At 34.4% G+C, this 17,961-nt stretch overlaps 1 protein-coding gene across 2 annotated transcripts; it reads left to right on the plus strand.

Moving 5' to 3' along the window:
• Positions 1-1,274: 1,274 nt before the first annotated feature.
• LOC145690890 (uncharacterized) lies at positions 1,275-16,642 on the plus strand. Of its 2 annotated transcripts, none has more exons than XM_081766297.1 (4): positions 1,275-1,972; positions 8,939-9,087; positions 10,626-10,782; positions 13,549-16,642. In XM_081766297.1, the coding sequence occupies exons 1-4, from the start codon at positions 1,909-1,911 to the stop codon at positions 13,815-13,817; spliced, it is 639 nt and encodes a 212-aa protein (XP_081622423.1). In that variant the 5' UTR covers positions 1,275-1,908; the 3' UTR covers positions 13,818-16,642. The 2 variants fall into 2 exon arrangements, with proteins under 2 accessions (XP_081622423.1, XP_081622424.1); XM_081766298.1 differs by lacking the exon at positions 1,275-1,972 and adding an exon at positions 2,002-2,194.
• Positions 16,643-17,961: the final 1,319 nt, after the last annotated feature.

Consider the following 17,961-nt stretch of genomic DNA (forward strand, 5'->3'; position numbering starts at 1 on the left):
ATAACAAATGGAGTAGCTGAGCAATTAATTTGTTATTGCGAAAGGAGAGAGAGTTTTCGCTCATTAATCATTAACACAATAATAGGTAATAAACTCTCCCTATTGTTCTTTAATCTCATTTTCACAGTGGAAAATTGTAGAACTTGGCATTTGAAAAGGAATACTCTATGTTTAAATGTTTGTCAAAAATATCTTTCAGTTGCCCATTTTTTTCCTTTTAATATATACCATTCTGCCATGAATACTTGCCCAAACCATCTTCCTGTAAACTTTATTTCCCAAAAGCATGTACTACAACCGCTGTTATAGCATTTAAAAGACGTTGGAAGTCCTCATTTTGGCAAAACGTGCAATTTTCACATCTTCAACTGACAGGTTAAATATAAGCATCCGTGGAAGAGAGACTTAAATATGTATGTTGGCGAAAACTTCAATGCTATTCCCAGTTTGTCATGTTCTTTCATCCCACAATTATTCAGGACTTACAGCCATGTTTCCGAAATATCGTTTATGTTATACCTGTTGTGTATTTGAACATTGAAAAGCTCAAATTAGAACTGTTTCGAAGATCCCTCTGTCACTGGACGCCTAAAGGATTTACCTGGTAATCATTGAGCTGTGCAGTTGATAACATGAAATGAAAACATATATAAAGTAAACCAACTTTCTTTATTAGCAGTAAAACTATCAAATGGGCGTGAATGGTACATTCTTACAGTTAATGTTAAAACTTTTGCCATCGTTACAACTGTAAGCTAACTGCGATTGTCACCAGCAGACAGAAGTACATTGATTTGCTCTTTCCGTTAAAAAGAGTTATTTCTAAATGTTAATCTTAGAGAAAAAATGTTTTGTTTGTGTTCAAACTGTAGTACTTTTATGGCATTGGACAGATAATTTTCAGGTTGTGGACCATTCGCCCAGGCCTAAAGTACATTTCAGCCTTTTTGTAAACTGTTCTGCAACGTTGGTATATTTCTTGAGCATTTCATGACTTGATTCCTACATTCGCGATTTCCTGTATTCTCTGCTATGCACACTGAGAAAATGGAGGGTTTGCTAAGCCAGGGTTAAATGAAAACTCGTTTGACAGTAGCCGAATTTCTGTTAAAAATACTCTCATTGAAGAAATTCTCTGGGTTATTGTAACCTAGCAGTGTTCGGTTAAATCATACTTTGCTGTTTTAACCTAATTCTAGGCTACTAATTTTGAAAAATTATATCTAACTAATTTACTCGGCTACTTCAAATAAAGAGAGATCGGTAAACACGCAACGCATTTGATAATTACCGAGTACGTGTGGTATTTTAGACAATGAAATTGCCGTTGCAGGGAAATTGGCGCTCTGCTTTATGATAAAGAAAAAATAACATCGCTGTTCTGGGCATTTATTCCAAAGTTGGGCGTCCTCTTTCGCCACGTTTTGTCGTTCTTATCTTCTTTCCACATTTTCTGTAATTTATTAGGTTCATTAATCCGTGCTCTTCACAAATTTTTAAAAGATTTTGCTCGTTATCAACATATTGTTTCACAAATGTTAAAACTTTTAGTTCATTGCCCTTGTACATTCGCCATGTTGATAACATAAGTGGTCGTTACTTTCCCACAATACAACTGTTCGGTTACCTTGCGCCAAGTAGTTCCCTCCGCTCGGCGTATAATCCCATGTTTATAACCGCTTATATATAACAAATAAACAAGATTTTTCGAGACCCTTATGTATTATCAAGCACACAAACGAACAAATTATCCATATCTCCTGTAAATTAAAAATATTGCTCGAAACGGACGCCCAACTTTGGAACTTAACCCCTGTTCTGTCGCGGTTATCTGTAAGGCGGCATATGTGTATGCAATAGTGTAATCACAGAGGAAAGTGGTGTAATATTTCCGTTAAATCGATTAAGATGCAGGAAACAAGAACATTATTAACAACATGGAAATTGGAACAATATATACCATTATTCGAAGGTAAGTTTGTGTTGATCATGTATGTATGTATCGTTACACCCGGCTCATAGACCTTCGAAAAATAGCAGTGTCTTGCTAGTTGTTAACATAAACTGAAACGTAGCTTTCACTTTACGTCTGTACGAGACACCTCACACATAAATTTGATGTGATAATGCTGTTGAATTGTGCGTACAGGTTTACTTTTGGCGCACCACTAGGAAGGATGGGTTAAGTTTAAAGGTTAAAAAAAAAAAAAAAAAAAGAGAAATTAAGTAAGAAATGGTGATTTGGAGTTCTTATGTGTTATTTATGTGTGTATTCTTGGCAGTAAAGTTATGTTTAATAGGCTAGAATACTAGAAACTGGGTTTTGGCAAGGGTACGAATTTCATTAACACAGAGAAAATGCATGTAGAAGTTGATACTATCTGCAATACGAGGAATGTTCCGATGATCAAGGAGCATGATAATCGTATAGGATGGTGAATCGGTACGTTGAATATGATATTTCTTTTACTTTGACTTTGACTTTTACCGAATTACACAAGAAAATAGAATCTATTATTAAGTGAAAACCAACTTCTGTGAAAAGCGGCTAAAGTCACAGTTCTAGTGTAAGTAAAGTATTACCGGGAACCCTAAACTAACCTAACCGAACAATTATTAATGGTTTAACTGCATTTTTGAAGGTTTGAAACTGGACTAAGCCGAAAGAATTGTTGGAAAATTAAAATTCTTTCACTAGTTTTCTTCTTATTGTGTCCTAAAAGGATTCTACTGGGCAGTATAAAAATATTTCACGTGACATAGATAAAATTCAAGGAGGCAAACAAAAAAGTTCTTAAAAAATTACAAGTTGTGCATAAATACGGCTTTCGGATGTGTAACGTAAAAACTATAGTGCACAAAACACAAACCAACTTATGATAGGCGGCCACTAAAAGCACGAATCGTATCTAACCGAGTGATGGAAGGGCGAAGCTGACTCGCCGTCGCTTAGCGCGGGTTGAATCCGAAGGGACTGCGCGTTGGCGATGGTGGGTATACGCGAAGGCAAGGGTAGCAGAAAGTGGGTTTAGGCCAGGATACAAGTTTCATTAAAGCTTGTCATGATTTCATAGTAGTATAATGCTCCACTTTTAAACATAACAGGATCTGTACACGGTGGAGAAATATGCAGCCGGTGGAAAATAGAAACTTCAATTATTTTATCGGTCGTAAAGAACTTGTAACGCTATTACACTTGTAAACCTGAAATATAGTCGTATTATTTTGTTTCATTCTGTAGCCTGCAGAAATTTCATCCTGATAAATGTCTTTTCATGGAAAGTATTAAAAATTTGCCTGTAAATCTTTCAAAATGTGGTGCTCCAAAACTACTACAGCACCGAATTGTGGCTTATTTTGTTGGCTTCATGACAGTGACGGCGAATATGGTATTTAATGCAGTATGTAATGCCGAAAGTCACTGCATGTTACAAACTGAATTTCCCTTTGATATCTATTTCATTTCTTTTATATACGATGTGTAAATGAATTTGATTACTGATAGTATTTGCAATGCCTATTTTTGTGTTTCTTTTATGTAGTAGATGTAGCTTAGTATTTCAATTTAATTGGTATATATGTTTATGTATCTTTTACCCTGACGAGTCTTCTTCACCAGCACAAATTCGTGCAATATGCATGATTATAAAGACGAAAGAAATTGAATGAATGAATTTAACCAGAATAACAATTAATTGAGAAATAGTTGGTGTAACTGAATGACAAGATTTATAATTTGCAAAAGCAATGCAAGGGAGGTATCATAGTGTTGAAAAATGAAATGTATCAGCACAAGTGAGGCTGTTCGTAAAAACTAGCGAAATTTTTAAGATCCTTTCCGGCATTATTGAAATGAATTGAAATGAAATCTTTGTTTTACGTCCCACGATTATGCCGGTTATGCTAAAGGAGACGGTGATGATGAGTAATGAATGAAATGGTGGAATGAAGAATGTGGGAGGAAACGGGAGAACCCCGAGAAAACCCCCGCACATGGTGTTGTCCACCACAAAGTTCACTTTGGGGGGGCTGGGATCGAACCCAGGACCTCAAGCACCAGAGGTGAACGCTCTACCACTGAGCCACCGCGGCCCCTTCCGGCATTATTATTGAGTGACCCTTGAATTTGAAACTTCAAATTTTGACAGTACATATGATTTGTGACGTAGGATACCGCTAAGGAAGAAATTTTGGAAATTTGACGGCGTAGGTGTGGAAAAGAGGGTGGAAATTATTTTAATAAGATGTCCATATCTCTGAATCCCTTAGGCTTAGAAACTTGAAGTTGTTTGTTTCGACGACTTATTTAAAATAAGTTGACACGTGTTTAATTGTTTTGATATTTTAGTGAAAAGGAGGAGAAAAGAGGCGGAAAGAACAAAATCTAGTCTATTTGAAGAGGCATTTAGCTATGCAAATTTACGAAAACCTTAAATATAGTTGATTTGATGAAGCTCTTTTGCCATTTTTTCCCTTTTTTGTTAGCCCTTAAATTAATTCTAAAAATACTGTTTCTTTGAAAATAAAGTGTAAACATAAAAAGAGAAGAATATTTGTCATTATATACAATCGCATTAATTGATTTCCCATGAAAGGGTGTTTTATTACGCAACAAACTCTTAATTTTTCTTCTTCTCTCTTCCTACCTACAGCTTTACAGGTACTTAACAATAATTGTCGACTGAGAAATAATTTTAATGTCGCTCCCGTAACGGTGAAGTGCTTTTAAATTATTTTAAATTTCGCATTTCATTGCAAGAATGAGAGTTTCCTCATACAAATTTATTAACTTTTTCGGTTCTTCATGCTACGGAGATTGTTTTAGTTTATTAAAGGAAACAAATAGGACTTCTAATTAGCTTGAAAACACTCAATGCAACCATGATGATTCGTGTGGGTCTGCGGAGAAATTATACTGTTGTAAGGATCGAAAGAAATACTACTGAAAATTGGGAGAATGGCAGCCTACACAAAGAAAAAAAAAATCTTTGAGTTTTACGACCCACAAATATGCCGCGCCACATAGGTTAAAACAACTGGTTATGAGAAATGAATGAAATGGTGGAATCTAGAAAGTGGGAGGATACTGAGAAAACCCATGCACACGGTGTTTGTCCACCACAAACCCTACTTGGTACGAGCTAAGATCAAACCAGAGGCTACGCGCATGCTCTACCACTAAACCATGGCGCCCTCCAGCCTACACAACCAATACGCAATCCAACGACGGTGCATCCAGTTCCACACCTCTGCTAGCTGCGACGTCATCTATGATTTATTTATATTCGACTGATAATTCTGGCTGTCTACCTTCACAAAGTAATTTGTTATTGAGAGTCATATATGTTACCTGTTAGTCTTCACTGAATAAAATTCAACATTTCAAATTTTACTATAACTTACTTTTAATCGCACACACTAAAAGCCATTTAGAATCTATAATTTAGGTTAGCAGCTCAAAATCAAAAAAAGCTTACTTGTTAGGGCCATCTAGCCTTTTTTTCTTCAGAGGTTGTTAGCAACACTGAAGGTGAAAGGGGCTCTTTTGTTTGACGCAGCGAATCGAGTACGTTCAGCTAATATATATATCTTTGTGTTGTAAAGTGTCAATTTTGGTTAGGAGTTGTTTTATTCTTGCTTTTAATATGAAAAGAAAGGGAATATAGAAGAGGCCCATAATGTGAATCTGTTCGTTTATGATAGAAAGTCTCAGTTTTTGTATTTTCTCCCCTTTTGCTTTGAGTCCTTTCCTCTCTTCCGTGTTTATTAATTAAAAATTAGTGTTAGTGTACGATGTTGCAGCTCTGTTAATTAACCGTGTCCATGAAATGTTCAATAGCTTATGCATCTTTATGAGATTCTAGTAAGTGCAAGTGAAAAGTTGTTGTGACTTGCATATAAAATACCGGTAGTAAATCTACAATGGGTTAACCAGTGTATATGTTATCAAAAGAATAAAGTTGCATCCTCTCAGGTTCCAAGATGCTAAAACGCTACGACTGGACCGAGAGCGCGGAGTGTCTGAAGCTTTTTGTCAATAGTCTATTTGCTTAGGTATAATGTGGGTGTTGAAAAGAAATATAAACAAACAGAGAATGCGAAAGTAAAAGTAATGAAAATAAATAATATAAGTTACCTTCTCCAACGGTATACATATAAAAATAATAAATATTGTAGAAATTGAATATGTTCTTATGTGTTCTCCGCAGATTTTTAATTGGATATGATACATTCACGACTAGCCTCCATAGTAGCTGTTTCCTTTTATTAATATTAAAACTAAAGGAATCAGTAAATAGCCGCAAAATTGTAATAACAGAGCTTTAACTACATGTATAATGAAGAGGTCAAATCGCTGCGAAAAAAAAAAAAATCTTTTGTAATGCTTACAATAATCATTTAGAAAAATTTAGATAAAAGGTTTCATGTAACAAATTCAGTTTATACACCGATTTCTTCAAATGTTTTCTGATAGCTTAAAGAATGGTTGTTCAAAAACAAGATTTTCTAACGAATAACTCGCACTCGGAGGAGCAAAGAAGAAGGGAGTGGGGTGAGATCATGTGATAAAATTTGTTTCTTTGAATTTGTCCTACTTGTCTGCAGGGCAATGTTAGTCTTCTAATAATTTAATATTACTTTTCTTAAATCTTAAGTGGAAGATCAACAAGTGTAAATTTAATCACAACTAAATTTTATCACAATTTGAATTTTTAATAAATGCTAAACGACATAAAGTTGAAAGTTGTCTTTAGGATCTAGTAATGTTAAATGTGTTAATACAATGTATTTTATTGTTATTTAACTATTATACGTACTATACGTCTTAAGATGGTAGAAATTAGGCATAAAGTCTTTCAGTAAGTCATACTATAGTTTTAGAGTGTGAATATTGAAAGTATCTTAAAAAAAAAAGATATTTTTTTTTTCTACTAAGGTCAAAGTGTTCAGTGCTGCATGCTCCTTTCAGATATTGAACTTACTCCGTATTTGATTTCCGGTATTTAAAAAAGTTAAATTTTAATAAGTGAAAGTTTAAATAGATTTTATTAAAATCTTGTTGTGGCTGTGTCTTAGTCAAAATAATAACCAGAGGACAAAGTTAATAGTGCAAGACCACAAGTCCCCACTGTGGTTCATTTGTTCGATGCTCGATAATGGTAGTTATTGGCTTTTGCTGTAAGTGCTTGAGACGCAGCACTCATTACCAACGGAAGTAGTACAAATTCATAGCCTTCAACTTAGTTTATTCGATTTTGAAATTATTACAAATTTTAAGGCTGTGTACATACAATATTCTTTATATTGGAGAGTGATTTTTTAAACGATTCCCTTATACTATATGGTGATTAGTTTATTCGATTTTGAAATTATTACAAATTTTAAGGCTGTGTACATACAATATTCTTTATAATGGAGAGTGATTTTTTAAACGATTCCCTTATACTATATGGTGATACAATTACTTTATACGAAAGCTAATATTAATTTGGATTAAAACCAACCTCTTTTGAAGTATGGTGCCATCGTGCAATGGGTCAATATCAGATCTTTATGTATAAAATGCAAAATCTTGAGTGACTGATTGAATGAATGACTGACCCTCGCACAAGCCAAACCGCTTAGGCTAGAAACTTGAAATTTGGTCAGTACATAGGGTTTGTCACGTAGGGTAGTACTAAACAAGGATTTCTGGAAATTCGGCGGGTATGTGGGAAAGGGGGGTGGGAAATATTGTAAAGATGGCCGTATCTCCTAATTCTTTAAGGTTAGAAACTTGACGAATTGTATTTGGACTTCTGATTTAAACAGTGACACGTGTTTCAGTTTTTTATTATATTTTACAAAAAATGGGAAGAAAAAAAAGAAAATGAAGAGAGGTGTGTGTTTGTAAGTATTATAGTAAAATATCGATATGTCGAAACATTGAAGGTTAAAAACATGGAATTTGGGATTTGGACTTCTCATTTAAAATAATTAGACACGTGCTTCGGGGTTTTTTGACATATTGCCTAGAAGAAAATAAAAGGATGGCAGGGGGAAAATGGGGTGCGAAATATTTTAATAAGATTTTAATTGCTTAACTTAGAAACTTGAAGGGACGTAGGATTCGTGACATAGAGTATCTCTAAGGAATGATTTATGGAAATTCGACGAGGAAGAGGGGAAAGTATTTTAATAAGATGGGCATATTTCCTAATCATTAGCATTCTTCGGAATACCCTTTTGGGCCATTAAGTTAGAAATTTTGAAGTTGTGTATTTGGAATTCTGATTTTAAATAATTTGACACGTGTTTCAGTGGTTTTTGATATCTTAGTAAAAATGGGAATTTCGAAAATTCTGTTTACTAGGGTGGAATTGTTGGTCAGACGCCGCGAAGTGGGTATGTGAAGCTACTATTATATATAGGGTGAGGCATTTAAAACTCTGGAAATATCTGAAAAACTAAGACAGAAAACGTTGAAATTTTGCACCATTCAAACATCGGCAGAGATGATTAATAAACTTTATAATAAACACAAATACAGAAAATTTATAATAAATACAAATACAGAAAGTTATTACAAAATAATTACAAATATTATTTAGAAAGTAGTTAACAAGGAACCAGTACATGATAAGTCATCAAATATCCTTGAGTTCTTTCTTCTTGTCCTGCCTTAACCTAGATTTTTGGGTAATTCATATTCTGGCCACACTTTAATTTCTATGATGGCAACACTGAAAATTCTTCCGATTCATATTTCGGGTGTAGAATAACATTATCTATTATTGTGGTAAGTTACATTTCATTATCTCTTTCCACTTACGAGAAACAGGCAAAAGAAAATATGTTAGCTTTTGTATCATTTTTAGTAGTCTGCCCCCGTAATCACATCACACCTTGCAGTCTTATTTTGTCCTACAGAAGTGTAATTATTTAATATATTTTCCAGAGAATGAAATTACTAGCAACATAATGGCCATGCTCCAAGGCGAAGACATAAATTCTCTGTTTCCAAAAGTGGGACACAGAGCATTGTTCAGGAAACATTGGAACATGTGGAAGAAAGATATGCATCCACTAGTAGACTGTGATTCTGCGGTTAGTTGTATATTTTACTTATTCGTAGTTTTATCATTACTAACATATCTGAAGTATATAAATGACAAAGCTTCTGAAGTATTTAAAGGTATCGTATAGTTATATTACACTTCCAAACGATGCTATGCATAAGTGTAAGGACAGGGTTCCTACTTCTCAGAGAGAACTGAGAGAAAATGTTGCAGGTCAGGGGAAAAGACTGGCAATCAGGGAAAGTCAGGGAAATTTTATAAAATATATTTTTCTAACATTAATTGTACACCAATTTCAGCTTAGCCAACCATTATAATACCCATTTGGTTTTTATTTCTATTTTCTATTTACACCTGAGCTATTGAGATGTTTTAGAGCAGAAAAGCTCACCACTGCTGGAACATATAATGTTAGTATGTTAAATTTAGAATGTGTTTTATACCTTTAATTACTTCTGATTTGAAATATAGTTAACTAATAACTCTGATTGCACAATACTATTCCATTTGTGATAAATTACCTAATACATATGTTCCAGTAGTGATGACCTGCGCACATAAGCTATTTTTGTCATAATAACTTTTACATAATGGCATTTTGGGATATTAAATTCCAACAAAGGTGTTTGTGACTAAATATAGGTTTAGAAATTATTATTGTAAACCTAATAAAATATAGTACCAGAGAGCAAGGAGCATACGTGCTACCCTAAAGATGTTCTAATTTCCCCGTTAATGATTGTTAGACGAGACATTCCCATTGGCGAATAACTGTTCCCTTTTAGTCGTAACAGCAGAAATCAAACAGGCTCCTTATATAAACAGTTACTTTGAAACAGAGTTGCATAAAATTCAACTATACCTCCCGCTTCTCTGCCGATCACAGTATACAGTAAGCACAACAGAAAATAATAGCATAAATGACCACACACAGGGAAGCATAAATGACCACACGTCTTCCTTCTATTTGACATCCACGACAAACGGGATAAGTTGATATTAGAATACCTTGAGGTTTTTGGACTTATATTTAATATTGAATGTATTTAATGGCTTAAGATCTTAATTTTAAAAATGTAATAGAAAATGATGCATAAAAGAACATTTGTTAACAGAAGTAACCATACACTTTTCATTTGGTCTTGGAAATATATCAAGATATTCTTGTCGTGTTATAACATCTACTTTCTGTTCTTCGCTATCAGTATTTCTCGCAGGATTGCTCATTGGAATAAATTTCATATCTATCTCATTTAGATTTTGGATGCATGCTTACTAACATCATTTATTAAATGTTTCTTATTGTCGAACTAGTAAATGTGGAAAGATATACAATATTCACTTAATGGCAGGCCTTTTGTTGTAAGCAAGAAAGAATCAAACATACTAGTATTCTGTATTTTAACGAAGTAGGCGTAATTTCTTCAGGCACGTTTCTTTAACTAGCTCAAGTACTGGCAGCGAAACACCGTAATGATAATATATCTTAATGTCTTTGTAAGTAATATTAATTTATATTGCAATTAGCTACTACAATAATGAAAATAATTACTTTTTTCTTTCCAGCTCCTTAAGGACTATGAGTACATGTACTCAGACAACACAATCAGCTTATTTGAAACTTTCCCAGTATTAAAATCAAAACTTTTTGACGTTGCCACGAAAAAGAAGAAACCACGAAACTCTGATGGTCGACTGTTTCATTTCCTACAGTACAAGAACGGTACGTAACTTTTCCCTGTGTAAAAGTATGTAACAAAGCAGAACCTTTAAACAGTGATCCCAAAAAAGGGTATTACTATGCTTTGACAATTAACGTAAGTGTGCATCCAGAGTAAATTGTTTCATTAATTCTATTGAAGTAAGTTCATGGAAATCCTGAAACGAATTGCTTAAGGAAAGAAAAGTTTCTACGCTAAAGATGGACTTTCTTTTTTACATATCATTTAGGAAAATATGAAAAAAGATTAGAAAAATATCTGTACTAACTAGAAAGCAAGTTCTATGGTTTAAACCAGGTTTTTAGGGTTGAAGTAAGTTTTTTTTTATATATAAAGAGAGTTTTTTTTTTTTGGGGGGGGGGGGTCTGTCAGTCACAGCAAAAACTGAGAATTATTGACAAACGGCTTTCGGAAATCGATTCAGCATCCAAAGAATTGGTTGTATCTCCTTCAACAACCATTCACTTATACCGAAAATGGTGGAAATGGACCATTTTTGGTTTCAATACTAATGGTCATAACTCAAAAATGGTAATGCCTAGCGACAAACGGTTTCCGGAAATCGATTAACGATTTCAAGAAAATAAACCATCTCTACTCTTGCGTTTATACTAAATCCGAAAACTGTAGAAATTCACTACTACTTCCGGTTTCAACATTAATGGTCATAAATAAGAAATAGTCAGTGGTATCGACAAGCGGCTTTTGGGAATTGATTTAGCATCGCAAGATTAGATCCCATTTCCTTGAACCGGAAGTGGTAGAAATCTACTACCTCCTGTTTCAACAGTAAGGACTACAACCCAAAAACGGTAATAGGTAGCTCAAACAGTTTTCGCAAATTGATTCAGGGTTTTACTATTGCATTTGTATATTTGAAGTATACTGTACTTTTAAATTGTGGAATAATACTTACTTGTTTACATTATGTAATTCGTCACTTCTGTCTCTTCTTGAAAAATATGACAAGTGTTTTGTGTATATCTGGTTTTGCTGAGTAACCAATTGTGTATTAATGGTGTGTATAGGTTTCTTCATGGTACTTCAATTTCCTCTTACTCTCCTTCCAGCAAGTCTATTATTATCATTCATCTGTTCTTTTCACTCAACCTACAGTCACAACAGCAGGAAATTAAACTAGATCAAGGCATCTAGTTCCTGCATGAGAAACATATTTCTTCAATAGCTATTATGCTATCTTTATTTCTGTCGGCAGGGTCACTGTTCAATCCCTTGGTAAGATCTTCAGAAACAAGGTTTGTCTATAGATGTACCAAACAAATTATGGGACAATACCAGCAAAGATGGTTCAGAACGATACTTCCCAGCCCTACTTTGCCTCTGCAGGGCAGACCTTTTAGTCATTGGGGTTTTAACTCTTAACTGGATAAATACTTATATAGTTGTAGTTTCTTAAACAAAGTCCTAAGATTTTTTGTTTTAAAAATGTCTTTCCGGTTAAAAGCGCTTGAAATATTATGGAAATTGCATTAGTTTTTTTTTTTTTTTTTTTCATTCAGTCAACATGTTCTGCTCACAACTTATTTTGGACTTTTTCATTCTAAATTGAAATATGGTATTACATTCTGGGGATCTACTGCACTGCTAAATTCCATATTCGTTTTACAAAAGAGAGCTTTAAGGTTTATGACCGGAAGTAAACTTCGACCTTCTTGTAAACCTCTATTTAAATTTCTGGAAATCTTACCTCTTCCATGTTTATATATATATGAACTTCTAAAATTTGTAAGAAAAGATATACAGATAGATACAAGCAGGTTCCGGTTGAACTATTCATATGCATAATACAAGACAAGCGTCTGACCTTCATGTAGAGTCCTCACGTTTAAAAGTACATAAGAATAGTACATTTCCTATGGCAGTGAATATTTATAACAAGCTTCCTTCCACTTTAAAAAACAAAATATCTGGTTTCAATAAAGCAGTCAAGTCCTACCTACTCGAGCACTGTTTCTATTCTGTACAAGAATATCTCGCCTGTAGTAAATAATGTTTAAAGTATATATATTTTGTATATCTATAATGTAAGGTTTTATTAACTGTTATGCTGTTTTATATCGATGTATGTAAATTAGGATAATGAAAAATTGTATCTTTTTTTTTTTTAACATAAATTCACATTATTTTAATATTGCATGTAGATTTAAACCTATACATATGTACACATTCAGTGTTCTTATGACGTGTCCAACTCATACGTTCACGCTGTGAACAATTTGTATGAAAAAGGATGAAAATAAAAAAAATGAAATCTTTGAGTTTTACGTCCCACGGTTATGCCGGTTAGGCTAAAGGAGACGGTGATGATGAGTAATGAATGAAATGGTGGAATGAAGAAAGTGGGAGGAAACGGGAGAACCCCGAGAAAACCCATGCACACGGTTTTTGTCCACCACAAAGTTCACTTGGCGGGGCCTGGATGAAAATAAATACAAAACAATACAATACAATTATAATTAGTAGCAACTGAGAAAATTTCATTCGTGACACGGCAATAATAAAGCCGAGTTATGCAGAGAATTCGTACAGTTTCAGTAGCTGAATGTTACAGCGCTCACATTGGTGCGTGGAGTCACTAGTTTGATCCCACTCATGCTAAGTGAAACTTGTAGGGGACAAATACTGTGTGTGAAGGTTTTGTCATTGTCGTCATCAAAGAATATTATATTTCTGCAATGGAACTAAATCTTATTTGTAAGAAATTCATTTATAAATTTATTTACTAGTACTTTTCAACTTTATTCCAGATTCGGAAGAAGTATCAACATTAGCAGCTTTTCTACTCATACCCTATCTTATGAACGTAAATAGCGTTCATGTGAAAACTTCGCAGAAGATTTGGAGACCAACTAAGGCCGAAGTACAAGAGGGCTTCATCTCAAGAATACAAACGTGTACAGAACTAAAAGACAGCATAAGTGCAAGGCAAGCGAAGTTCAAAGATCTGCATTTAACAGTACAGCCATACGTCATGGTTGTAGGAAGAGAACTGAATGAAGTAAGTGGCATCACGTAATAGTCGATGATGTGGTATATACGTTACCAAATATAATGAGTGCCGTGGACTGCTGTTTTAAGATTATATGGTCCTTAAATGCTAGTTATTCGGTAGAATCTCATGATGTGTGGGCATTCCTTCAAAGATCATGTTACCATTTATCGTCAACTTACGACAAGGAATCAACAGCCATCAACACTCTCCTTAGTGACATTGGAGTAGCTTAATATACATGTTCTATATTCTGACTTTTATCTTTTACGAAACAACAATTCTTAAATAATTACCATCCAAGTATATTTAGTTTCATAGCTTTTGTAATAATATGTATAAAAGTGTAACTTGAATGTAACAGTCATTAATTGTTATAATAACTTTTCAATATGAACGGTAAGCAATATGTGATACTTCGTTGTCACTTATAATTGTCTTCTTATTTCTCCTAGCCCAGGGATGGAAAACATGCGACCTCCACCCCTGGGCTGAGAGAAATAAGAAGCTAATAAATTCAGTTCCTTTGAGTTTTCACTCCCCTTCAGCAACAAGGCTCTATGAGACGTGGACCTACAGCTTATCGTAGCATCCCGATGGAAATCGAACCCGGGTGTCCCGCGCCAAAGGCTCGTATACTATTTACTTAGCAAAGAGGAAGATCTCAAAGTGCGGCCTTCAGTGTCTGTTATGAAAAATACTAAATTACAGTATGGCGTCGAAAATTCGAACTATTTGTGGCCACAGGTAGTTCGGATTTTCGAAAATGACCAGAAGAAAGCCATTTAGGCTTAAATATACTGTACGGTATGCACTTTTATCGATACAGTGTTATACAGTACATACAGTAATTACAATACCGTACGTAAGACTATTTACATTTAATGTTTCTGAAGAACCTGCTCGTACACTAAATTACACTGTTCTTGTAACACTCTTAAAATTATCTTTTATAGGCCTAAGGGAAAATAAAAATATGTATGCCAAATAATTACATATGAATGAGCTTTTGTAAAGTCATTGACTTCAGACAAAGAAAACTCAATTAGTGTACTGTCACTAGCTTCTAGGGACCACGTTCTGATTTTTGACGTCCGGATTATCGACGTCCTACTATATATAAAAATATGAAATATATGAGAAATTTAATTTTGAAGTTAAATATATCAAATAGTTTCATACAGTTTCATGTACATTATTAATGTAATTGAGTTCCCTCCATGGCTAAGCGGGTGGCATATACGCCTTTTGAGTGGGAGACCCGAGTACGACTCCCGATGGGAGCTCATGTTGCTCGGATTCCAGGTTAAGCTGTAGGTCCGTGTCGCATGTAGTCTTGTTGCTGGTACCTCCAAATAAAATAAAATCAAGATCTATTCAAAATTATCATATGCGACATTTCAGGAAAATGGTGTTCTCAGTAAGGCTTTCAAAACAAATTCCCCAGCTCTTTTGAAATGTAATTTTGAAAATGAAGGGGAAACGTTGTACTTAAAAATAACATTATGTTAAAATGTGAAGTTCATAAAGACGAAACTGTCCATATTTTAAAAGTTAACATTTATCAGTTTTATGTGTGGGTAGTCACGGCAGAGACACGTCAGGAGATTTTTCTCGAGTGACTTTTCATTGAACGTGTTCAATAGTGCGTTTGAGAATTAATGTTCATTATTAGACAGTTGTTTTGTTTTACCTTTATATTCTTTAGGAAGACCTTCAAGTCTATATAAATGTTATGAATGTTATATTGATTTTTTTTATTATTAAGTTTTCATATTTGGTAAACATGTTAATTATGATCGTACTCCGGAATTTTAGGTGTAAGTAAATAACTGTTCCAACTCTTTGTAATCGCTTGAAATGATGACATGTCTAGTTTAACGTCCCACGTTTCTGCATTGATGCTAAGGGAGACGGTGATAATGAGCAATGAATGAAATGGTAAAATAAAGAAAATGAGAGGAAAGGGATAACCCTGAAAGAACTCACAAACTTGGTGTTTGTCCACCAGAAAGCTCACTTGGCGCGAGTATGGATCGAACCACGGACCTCACGCTCTACCACTTAGCCAATGCCACCCAATTTGTACTCGCATTAAAAAAAAAAACTATGCTAAAGGAAAGTAACTAGTTCAGTGCTCTCCTATGCCATTGAGCGTGTTTTTATTCTTGAGTCTAGAACCAATACAGACCCTACTTGGTCCAGTGGCTAGAATCCTTACCCTCTGTGTGCGTGGTCCCTAATTCGATTACCGGTGGAGTACAGTTGAACGAAAAAGTGGTTCGGATTCATTTTAATCAATAAGTTCACGCCTCTTTTAGCCATCAAAGTACAAACGTAGGACGTCAAACTACAACCAATCTCGAATCAATGCGGCACAAAAAGAGAATAAGCTATAAGTGAGCATAGGTGGTCTGCAAAATTATTTACTTGCACTTACAAATTCGGCCTATATAAGATATATGTGTATGTTCAAATATTTTCTTTTTCTGTTAAAAGTTATAAGGGTACCAATGTAAATAATCAGGTACTTGTTTTGAAAGAGAGTATTGACTACCTAAAAATAACAAAGTAAGCTTTGAATTATCTGTATTTCTCTTACGAAGAGAGATTTGTTTTGTTGAATCTTATCTATGTCATAAATGTGCTTTCCTTTGTTTTCTTTCTTCTCTACTTACTAGAATTCATGAAATAAAGTGTATTATGTAGCATAAATAATTGATTTTCTTTCAATAAGTAATACGTATTTCCCTCTTGCAATATCTGAGTGTCAGAAATTCCTAGAGTTAGCTACGGTTATGTTCCGTAAATATCAGGAAGAAATTTTTCTACTCTTTTGCGTTTTTGTCATTTTTTGAACTGAAAATAGAACCGTAATCTTGTTTATTTCAGTTCAAATTAAATGTTTTCATATTTTTTATATATATATATTTTGATTCCATATTTTATTTCATATTTGTTTTCATATTTCATTTCTTACGTCGTCTTACGTAAATGCGTATTGCTATTGACAGGAACTTATGACAACACAGTGGCCCATCCAGAGCTTTTTTTTTTCCTTCTTTAGTTAGTGTTGCTAAGGTAGTTGGTATTTAAAACATCTCTGCTAGTTGATAACTGTTTATAAGGTAGTTGGTAAAATTATTATCTCTGCTACGATAATTCGTAAAATATTTTTCAGAACTATAACTCTTATCCGCACCATTCTATTCGCAAAAAGACGCGTTTCTCGACATAAATCTCCTTAAGGAAACAATCAAAACTTGACTTCACAATAATTTATGTACCTATCTTCTGTCAACAGATTTATGCTAAGAAACGTGTCTTTTGGAGATTAGACTGGCGCGGACAAGAGCTATAGATCTGAAAAATATTTTGAGAATTATCTTAGTGGAGAGGATATTTTTACCAACTACCTTAGCAACAGTAACCAACATGCTCAGTTAAATCAGCCGAGTTAGAAGGTTATTTTTACCAACTACCTTGCTAACAGTAACCAACATGCTCAGTTAAATCAGCCGAGTTAGATAGTTATTTTTACCAACTACCTCGGTAACAATAACCAACATGCTCAGTTAAATCAGCCGAGTTAGAAGGTTATTTTTACCAACTACCTTGGTAACAGTAACCAACATGCTCAGTTAAATCAGCCGAGTTAGAAGGTTATTTTTACCAACTACCTTGGCAACAGTAACCAACATACTCAGTTAAATCAGCCGAGCATAGACGGTTATTTTTACCAAGTACCTTGGCAAGAATAATAATACCCGGTTAAGGCAGCCGAGTACAGGGGGTTATTTTTACCAAGTACATTTGCTACATTAACGAATTTTGCTCGGTTATTTTTACCCTGTACTACTTGGTTGATTACCCCCTCGGTTGAATTAGCCAACTACTCGGTTAAATGCACGACAGTTAATTAACCGAGTAGCACTCGGTTGCAGTAACCGAGCTCTGGGCATGCTCTATATTGACAAAGCAACTTGGTTACTGGCAACCGAATTTTGGCTAATTTAACCCCAAAAATTTTCTCAGTGCAACGTTATGAAAATTATTCATTTGTATAAGGCAAATTAGTATGTAAGGTCTGCTTCATGGGAAAGAAATCGAAGAATTTAGCGGTCATTACTGCCTTAGTAAACCATCTCGGCATTCACCTGGTGCGACTGAG

Source organism: Thermobia domestica, chromosome 7 (assembly GCF_964235325.1).
Source record: "Thermobia domestica chromosome 7, izTheDome1.hap1.1, whole genome shotgun sequence".
In the NCBI taxonomy this organism is placed as follows: domain Eukaryota; kingdom Metazoa; phylum Arthropoda; class Insecta; order Zygentoma; family Lepismatidae; genus Thermobia; species Thermobia domestica.